General features: G+C 59.6%; 1 protein-coding gene across 1 annotated transcript; it reads right to left on the bottom strand.

The window, feature by feature from the left end:
• Positions 1-80: 80 nt before the first annotated feature.
• On the bottom strand, positions 81-9,474 carry OTOP3 (otopetrin 3). Its single transcript, XM_087825759.1, has 7 exons — positions 9,456-9,474; positions 4,959-5,447; positions 4,735-4,871; positions 4,062-4,120; positions 3,664-3,782; positions 1,265-2,079; positions 81-251 (listed from the first exon to the last, which is right to left on the bottom strand). Exons 1-7 carry the CDS (start codon positions 9,472-9,474, stop codon positions 81-83), a joined length of 1,809 nt encoding a protein of 602 aa, XP_087681885.1.
• Between the last annotated feature and the right edge of the window lie 258 nt (positions 9,475-9,732).

Here is a 9,732-nt window from a genome sequence, read left to right as displayed (position 1 = left end):
GTCTGCTCAGAGGCTCTGGGCTACACTTTCCCAGCCTTGGCACTTTGGGGCTCTGTCAGGGGTGGGTTCCTTGGGCAGCCTCAGGCCCCCAAGTAGACCTCCACCAGCCCCCCCACAGAGTGCATGCGGTAGAAGACGCCCAGAGGCAGGCCGAAGTTGACGATGGTGAACCATGTCTGGTAGCCATAGAAATCCTTCTCCAGTCCATTCTCAAACTCGGGGTGGATGCCAAACGCAGGCATCATCCACAGCTGGGGAGGAAAGGCGGGTGCTGAGTGGTGCAGGGGCGCTCCCAGGCACTCAGCACAGGGGAGGCAGGTTCCTGAAGCTACAGCTCCTCCACTCATCCCTCACCCTCGGGCCTGCAGAGCCAGCCCTTCGGGCCCACATCCCTCTCAGCCAGACCACAGCACCTCCTCGGCTTGCCAGCCTGAACTCGGATGGGTCGTGAGACCCCAGTTGCCACCACCCACGGTGCAGTCTGCTCTGTCAAGCTGGGTGCCTTGGGCTCTGCCCCTCCACCCCGGGCCCGCCTCTGTCCAAACTCGACCTGTTTCTCGAGGCCCAGATCAAACTCTCATGAAGCCTTCCTTGGCCACTCAGGCCCACACTCCCTTCCCTGCGCTCTAGGGCCGAGTCATTGCTTGTTCTCTGCCTGGACCTGGGCTTTGGGCACCTGCGGTGTGTTCCCAGCAGTCATTAGCAACATGAGCGCAAACAACCCGAGCTGTCCAGAGCCGCCGCTTAGGCTGTGGGACTGCGGCAGGTCGAATGGCCTGAGCCTAGTTTCCTCATCGGTGAACTGGGGACGGCGGTAATGCTGCTGCGTGGAGTCGCTGAGGACTCACCAGGTGCAGAGCCATCGCCTGGAGCTGAGGACCTGGGGCTGAGCAACCATGGTCCACGCCTCCCGCCAGGAGTTCTTTAAGAAACCAGGCACTTTTTGATCCCTTCCTTTGACTGAATTCAGTGGGAAACTAATTGTTTGATAATTCCTTAGTTGTTCCCTCAGTGTCTCCCCAGCTAGACGGGAAGCTCCCTGAGGGTAGAGCCCCTACACGTTTGGTTATGGAGTGCATTTGGCTACGAGCTGGGCACACTCATTCACGACAGGTACCCTGCTCTCAAAGGTCATAGAGCTGGCTGGAAAGAGGCGTGTGTCCTCGACAATCGAAGGGACACGCCGATCGCCCTTGGTCAGGCAGTGTGCAGTGGGTGCACCTCGAACCATGCCTTCCCCAGCGCGGTTCCCCGGGCCACTCACGGTGATGTTGCAGAGTATGAGGAAGAGCGCGATCTCCCGGAGCGCCCGCCGCTTCCAGTTGAGGCGGCTGTAGGAGTGGATGTAGGCGAGCGAGGCGCGCCGCAGGCCCTGGCCCAGCTCCCGCAGGGAGCCGCTGCGGCGCGGCTCGGCCTCCCCCCTGCCGTCGGGGCCCGCGGGCGCCGCCTCCCAGACGGGGCGCCGGTGCAGGCCCTCGATGATGAAGAGGTTCTGGGCGATGTGCTGCAGGATGAGCAGGACGGAGTAGGCCAGGATCAGGTGGTTGAGCAGCTCGCCCGAGCGCATGGCCACGATGGCCACGATGGAGAAGTAGGCGATGCCCGTCTGGCCCAGCGCCGCCCCCATGAGCAGCACCACGTCCATGCTGCGCGTGGGGTTCTTGAGCGTGTCCAGCTCGCGCTGCTCCAGCCCGTGGACGGCCGTGCCCGCCAGGCAGGCCAGGCTCATGGCGGGCAGCAGGGCCGCGTAGAAGGCGTAGTAGAGGAGGAAGTACTGGCGCCCGATGGCAGGGCCGCTCGCCTCAATCTGGAAGATCACGAAGACGCACACGCCCGCCACCAGCGCCAGCAGGCCCAGCAGCAGCCCGAAGATGGACCCGTGCAGGCGGAAGGGCCGCGAGCCCGGGTGGGCGCTGGCGTGGGGGGCCGGGCGGCGGCCCACGTTCTTCCACAGGACGAAGAGCACCGTGGAGCAGAGGAGGCAGTACTCGGTGCCGAAGGGGTAGAGCATCAGGTAGCCCTTCTGGAAGACCTCGCACACCTCGGCGTTGAGGCACAGGCAGGTGTTGGTGCCGTTGCCTGGAAGAGGGGAGGGAGGAAGGGGACGTGGCCTTGCTCTGGAGAAACCAGCTGCACAGGTCAGTCCCATTCGCCCCCTGGAGTATGCCAGAGGCTGAAGGCACCCAGCCACCCATTTCACAGGTATGGAAACCGAGGCCCAGAGAGCGAAATCAGAAATCACAGGATGGTCATTCCTTTACAGAGGGATCCCAGACTTCAGGTGTCAAGCTTAGGTAAAACATTTAATGCATGATGTCTTTGGTGCCAAATGTGACCTCTACAGATCACTTGTTGGGCACAAGCGGAAACCCGTAGCGTCATAATGGGAGGATCTGACTGCTACACCTGCACCCTCGGCAGCACGCACTGTGGGGTGATCGGGCATCTAGCCTCACCATGAGGTGCCCTGCAAGACGCCCAGCCTCACTTAGGGGAACCTGGTGCCAAAAGCGCTTAGTCTGAATCTAATAAATACTTGGCCCAAACCTCCAGTTTCTAGGAAAAGCAGGCAGAACAGGTCAAATGCCACCCCTAGGAAGCAACTCGACAAATCTCAGTGTCATTAGGGAAAAAGAAGCTGCACGACCAACTGCGCTGCGTATTTGAACAGACCACCGTGAAAGACATTGCATGGGCTGGTCAGAAAAGTTCATGTAATTTGACGTAGCGGGTAGGAACGACGTTAAGGAACTCTGTTAGAAATTGTAATAGCCTTGCTGTCGAGCAGCGAAATATGCTTATTTCAAAGAGGTGCACACTAAAATGTTTGAGATAAAATGCCATGGTCTCAGTAATGTAAGTAATTCAACAAAAAAATAAATATAGCGAAATGTTCATCCTCATCGCGTGATGGATAGGTCTTGCTCTGCTACCCACCTCTGTGTTTGAATTTATTAATAATTTAGCAATCTATGGTGCTACTTGCAAAAAGTTCCCTTTGCACAGCCCCTCTGAGCAACGCATGCAGGGTGTAGAGACCGAGCGCAGTGTGCAGGCGTGCAGGGACTGACGTGGTGGGTGTAACATGCGTGAGTGCGCTGGGAAGGCCTCTCTGTACACAGGCCAGGATGGTGATGCCACCGGGGGGGGGGGTGCTGTGTACACACAGGTGTGGCTGAATCCCACAGACGGCCATGTACCTGTGCAGGTATGGGACACAAGGGGCAGATTGTACAGGTGGGGATTAGGCACCTGCAACAATGTGGGGAATTCTTTTTCCCCAGAAATCTTCCATCCCTCCTGGTATGTCCAGGCACCCACAATTGTATTAGGAAGACATTCCTTTTTAGTTGGTTGCAAGTAAAATGCAAATACTAGGGGTGGGGTGCGTAGCTGAACTTATCAGTGAGTGGCTCAGCCAGGATTAGTGGCTAGCTTTCTGACAGCTAGATGGATGCCTGGAGCAGGGTGGCAGGGTGCGGGCACCTGATGGGGCAGGCACAGAACGGGGACAGGATGGGTGCTCTTGGCAAACGTCTGCTTTCTGTTTAGTCATGATCCAGCCTCTGGAGTTTGCTCGCAACTCTATAGACTCACTGAGCCTCACCCGATCGAGGGAGTGTGTGTGCATGTTCAGAGGTGGGGGCATGGTCTCTTCTGTACCTGAGAACTTTTCCAAGAGGGCATTGAGCTCCGCCTCAATCTCATGGTGCATGGAGTCATTGGTGACAGCCAAAACCCACATCAGCAGGTTTGTGGCCAGGGTCAGCATCAAGCCACACCTGGAAGAGATGCCACACTCTGCCCACACACCCTGGCCGGCTCCTCGGGTGCCCAGCCCTCCCCATCACTGCATTTTGGGTCACCAGTCTCTCCTAAAGCCAGATCCCATCTGGCATTAGGACTTCAGGAGAGGCAGCCTTAGGGGCCACCTGGGAACATTCCCAGACTCACCTGCAGCCCCAGGGCCACCGTGTCCAGGGAAGCTATTAGGGGCAGGCACTAGCTGGGGATGGGGAGGCCCAGGAGTTGTTGGAGGGAGGAAGGCACTCCCGTCTTACCTAGTGAAGTTGGTCTGGACCTGGATACAGTCCTTACAGTGTTTCCAGAGCACCCAGGTCTAAAAGAGACAGGGCCTTGAGCCTGGGGGTTGGGGGAGGTGGGGGTGGGACCAGGGGGTGTGCGCCCAGGCTGCTTGTGTGTATTTTCAATGAAGACACAGTGAGGAAACCTGGGTTGGAATCCTGGCTCCACCGCTTCCTTGCTGTGTGTTTTCGGGCCAATGGCAAGGTGTCTCTGAGCTTCAGTCGCCTCAGTCTCCTCACCTCTAAAAGGGAACTAAGCCTACCTCCCAGGGGCATGCCAACTTGCTGGGAAAATATGAGAGGTGATGGGAACGAAACCCCATGCCTGGTGCAGAACAGGAAGTCAGGAGGGAGCTGGGGATTCATGGCGAGGGTGGCATCGTGATTTAGGCACATACGAGTAGGTGCAGGGGATGTATCTGCAGGTGTCTGTGCACCAGTGACGCGGCTCTTCAGTGCAGCACATGCAGGTGTGCGTGGAGGGGGTACACGCAGGCAGGCATGCGTGGGGGGCTGTGGTGTGTGTGCACATACTCCGGGCCACGTAGGTATTTGCCTATGAGGCTGTTTCCAGGCGTAGGCTGGGGTGCGCACGCGGCTTGGATAGGGAGGCTGTGCCTGGTGCCCAGGGACACGAGAGGCCTGTTACCTGGACGCCGATGAAGATGATGTCCATGGAGGGGAAGATGACCTCTAGCTTCGACTTGCAGTGGGTGTGCATCACGTCGTAGCCCACGCGGAAGATGTTGAGGCCGACAGTGCAGCCGCCAAAGAGCAGCAGGGAGCCTGGCCGGGCCAGGAGGCCGTTGGCACCTTCCTGGAATGGGCCTTCCCTCCCCACCCTCTCCGTCTACCCAGCGCCCCGATACTCACCCCGCACCCAGATGGGTCCCGCGTGAGGGTCTTGGTGAAGCACGGCGTGCAGCTGGCGTGCGGTGCCCACCGCGTAGTAGAGGAGCCAGAGGAGGGCGAGGGCCTTCAGCACGGCCAGCAGGATCCACACGTCACCCAGCGTGATGGCCACGTTGTTGAAGATCATGCTGCAGATGAAGGCGCCTCCCAGGAACACCACGTTGAGGGCCAGGAGCCCTGAGAAGAGCTGCGCCGCCTTCTGGGCCTGCCTGTCCCGCCGCAGCAACAGCGAGAGGTGCCGCACCAGCCAGGACTTCTGGTGGGGGGAGGCAGGGGCCTGTGCCTCCTCGGCCCCCATGTCCGCTAGGTTCTCCTTGGCCGGGGCCGCTCCAGTCTCCTGTGCTGCTGAGGAGGCCGCCGGTGGAGCCTCAGCAGGGGCTGGAGAGGGAGAGAGGGTCCTGGTTGGCCCGCAGGCTGCCCTGGTTTCAATTCCATCCCTGCCCCTAACCACTGTGTGACCCAGGGCAAATGAAGCAACCTCTCTGGTCAGAACAATGGAAATAACAGCAGCTGCCCATCTACCTGACAGTGCCCTGGAGGTTCAACATGCCTGGGGGATATGGAAACCCTTCATACTCCACATTAACACAGATTATTTCCACTGGGCTGAGGACCCGCCCCCCTTCCCAACTCAGTGCCCGATCCTGAGATGGAATAACGTCTGTCTAGGGAGCCAGGGGCACCCGCATGGTGCCTGGCCACTGGGCAGCTTCCGGGGCTGTGACGTTTTGCCATCAGATGGCAGCTCGTGCTCTGCTGACTTCTGGGAGGAAGTTAACCCCGAGTAAAGAGCGAGCGGGTGTCCGCTCTTGTTTCGACTCTGGGTAGGTCCTGGCTGACCTGGAGTGTTGTGAGAGGGCTCCTGAGGCCGAGTGTGGGCCTGGTGGGAGAGACGCTGCCCTGGGAAATAATGCTCTAGTTCATACAGGCAAGTGTGACATTACTCCAGAAAGGCCTAGAGAATTCCCACCAGACTGACAGCAGGAGTTTCCCCTGGGGAATGGAAGAGCGGCAGCGGTTTCATGTTCTAGGTTTAAAAACACATTCCTTATGCCATTAAAGCGAATTTTAAAGGCTTCGGGGAAAACTTCTGGGGGTGATTTGCAATGTCTGCCGTGAGCATGGGGCAGGCTGGGATCGGCACGAACGCCTCGCCCTTGACTTTGACAGGACTGACTTCTGACTTCCATCCGTACCACCTCCCCCCAACTCCGCAAATGCCCAGAGCAACATGGACAACACCGTCCTTGACCGTCTCTCTCCCTGAACGTCTCCTGCGACGTCCTCCTTGTCCCCGAGCTTTCACTCAAACCGGCCCCTTTGTCACCCATCTCTTGGACTCAGATCTAGGTCACCCCTTACCTGCAGCTCGGGGCCTTGGCCTGGAGTCCAGCGCACGGCCCCTGGGCACCTCTGGGTACTCGTTCCTTGTGGACTGAGCTGCGCTAGAGGGGGGGTTGCCCCGCTGGTGCCGGGCGCAGCCCTGACGGGAACCGAAAGGCTCCCTCACTGCTCCCTGCCGCCCCAGGTGCTCTCCCTTGGTCCTGCGGCTGTCCTTACATCCCTGCTGCTCTGGACTCAGGGTCCTAAGTGCTCGCTGTCCCCATTCTCCAGGCCGCAGGGGGCCTGCTTCCCAAATTCACTATCTCATTGAGTGGCATCTTCACCCCCACGTATTTTAGCAGAGAAATGGGCATCCTCCTTGCCTCTCCCCTCACCAGTGCTCTTCTCAGGGGCCAAGCCTGTCCATTCCAGCCCACAAATTGCTCTTAGATCTTTCTTTCTTTTTTTAAAAAATCCTCACCTGAAGATATTGTTTCCATTGCTTTTGAAAGAGAGTGGGGGGGGGTAGAGAGAGAGAGAGAAACATTGATGTGAGAGACACATTAATTGGCTGCCTCTTGCACAACCCCCGGCTGGGGCCAGGGACCGAGCCTGCAACCGAGGCCTGTACCCTTGGCCAGTCCACAGGCTGATGCTCTAACAACTGACCCAAACTGTCCAGGGCCCTTAGATCTTCCTTGACCTCAACCACTAGCCCAGGGCCCCCTCCTCTCTCTCCTGGACTGGCCTTCCCGCCCACTATGCCTCTCCCCTACTGTAGGCCCTGCAAAAGCAACTAATTGCCCTCAGTAGAAAGTCCAAACGGCCTAGCCTGCCCTCGCCAGGTGAAACAAGGCGGCACGCGTGCCGTATGAGCTTCTACGCACAGAGTGCTCAGGGCAGGGCAGCTGCTGCCACTTCCTGGTCTGGCCTCGACTTAGGTCTCCAGGACTGTGTTCAGACTCCCATGCCATCCTGCTACGGCTCCCACAATGCCCCTGCCTTTGCTCGCCTCCCGGTCAGCCCACACCCCACCCTTTGCTCATAGTGCCCAGCCCTTGCTTTCTAGCTGACTGCCCTGCCTCCTGTAAGCAGCCTCCCAAAACTGGATTAGGTGCCCACTCTTGGTGCCCCCATGGAGCCCCATGCTTCTTCCTGGAGCATCGCCTCTCACACTCTATTTTAACTGGCTGTGCTTCGCTCTGTCTGTCCCTTCGAACTCTGGTCAAATATCAAACTTGGTTCTCTTTTAAAGATTCTACGGGGTTCCCCCCCCTTCCTAGTCCTTCCTGTCATCCTCACTCCACGTCTGCCCTCTCCCTGTCCAGCCCCCTCCTTACACTCCAAGCACCTGCCCCCCACATTCTTCCAGGCCCAGCCAGAGGGCTCCCAGTTTCTCATGTGGTCCCCTGCCTCCCACCATCACTCCTGAAGCCCGCTGTGCTTTCTGCCTCCCCCACTTCCCTCCACCGTGGCTCTCGCCCGGCCTCACCACCCACCTTCAGGGCCTCTCCTGGGAAACCTTCTCTCTCTGCCCAAGCCTCTGTGGAGGGCGGGGTGCACCGCCTGCTAAGGTGCTGTGGGTGTGGCTGGCTCCCCTCAGGCCAGGAGCTCCTCCAGGGCAGAGACCAGGTCCTGCTTAAGTCGGACACCCCCAAACTTGGCACAGCATGACGCTCACCAGTGTTTGCTGACTACTCAGGCATTTTCTGGGGAACTTTCAGCACTAGAGCCATGGACAGAGACCCTTCCCATCAAACCTTCTCCAACTTGGCCCAGCGGGAGACTTTTCAGACGATCTTTATCTTTCCTCTCGAGTTTCCCTGCCCAGGTTGAGCAAGCCTGACGCTCATGGGGACACACCTCCCTGCTCCTTTCTCCCAACCCTGGCTGCTCCATCTGGCCCTTCCCAGAATCGCCCCCTTCTTTCCAAGGCCTAATGATTAAGAGCCCAGATTCTGACACCTACTACCTGTGTGATCTTGGACGAGCTACTTAGCCTCTCTGTGCCTCACTTTTCCCATCTGTAAAGCAGATACACAACTATGGAATATACCTGGTATAGGGTAAATATTCAGTAACGATTTCTTGAACAAATGAAGGAATTATGCATAATACCTATGTCACAGGGGTTTTAATAAAAATTGAGTGATTTAATTTATGTAAATGAGTTCAGATCAGTGTCTGGCACAAAGAAAGCTCTCAATGTTAGCGATCTGAGCTTTTCTTCCAGTTCTTTCGAAGTCCTGGCGAGGCTGGGAGGGTCGGGATTACTGGTGAATTTCGGCGGCGGCTTTTGCTTGGACTGCAAGCCTAGAGGGGACCCTGGAGGAGAAGGTTCCGGGTCCTTTCCCTCCAGGGTGCCCAACTCACGGCCCCGCCCTCCCCCCCGCGGGGTTCAACCCTCCAGCAGCCGCTAGAGGGAGCCCTAAAAGCGGCGGATTCGGTCCGCCCGGGGAGAGGGTGACCTGTGGGCACTTAGGGGTCGTGGGAAGAGGGCTCCGGCGCCTGGAACTGCCAAGGAAGAGCCCGCCACCCCCTGGCACGCCCTTCGGCGCGACGCCAGTCCAAGGGAGGGCCCGCGCAACTGGTTTGTGGGTCACGGTTAGAGGCAGGTGATGAAAACCGGGAGCCGCGGAGCCGTCGGGGCGAGGCGCCGGGCCAGGAGCGCAGCGCCGGCTCCGGAGGGGGCCGTTGAGCGCGGGCCGGGAGTTTCGGGATTTCTTCCCGACCCAGTCGCGGGGGGGGGTACTGCGGGGCTGGGGCAGCCGCTACACGTATGCCCCAGCCCAGGCGCCCCAGCCCGGCACCCCGCTTTTTTCCTGGCCGTCCTTCGGGTCTTTCTCTTCTTACTGGCCTCCGCGCCCCCTTTTGGCTGTGCGCCCCCGTCCGCGGAAAGGAGGTGGGGAGCCGAGCGGGGCTGGGGCGGGGGCCGGCGTTCGGGTCGCCGGTGGTTGGCCTCCCCGCAGTCATCCCGCCCTCCCGCCTCAATCCCTGCAGCCCCTAGTTCCCGAGCCCCGGGGCGGGGCGAGGGGGAGCATTAGGGTTGAGCGTCAGGGTGCGCTCGCCCCGAATGCCCCGCGCGAGGTCCGAGGGCGCTCCCCGAAGCCCTAAGGCGCCGCCGCGGAGCCTTACCTGAGGCCCGGGCGGGCATCGCTGCCGGCTGCCCACCGACTGCGGGCGCGGGATCGTACGTCCAGGTGAGGCGCCCGGACCGATGCCCCCGACGGCCCCCCCCAGCGGGACTGCGCAGCCGCTGCTCTGGCTCCGCTGCCCATCGATTTTTCTATTGACTTTGGGGATGTCATTAATCCTTCGTTAATTACCCCGCCGGGGGCCAGGGCCCCGACGGAGCAGCCAATAGCGAGGCGGCAGGCCGGGGGGGCGGGGCCGGAGGCGGGGCCGGCGCGGG

This window comes from Miniopterus natalensis, chromosome 17 (genome assembly GCF_054644295.1).
Source record: "Miniopterus natalensis isolate mMinNat1 chromosome 17, mMinNat1.hap1, whole genome shotgun sequence".
NCBI lineage: Eukaryota > Metazoa > Chordata > Mammalia > Chiroptera > Miniopteridae > Miniopterus > Miniopterus natalensis.
This window is presented reverse-complemented; position numbering and strand designations above follow the sequence as displayed.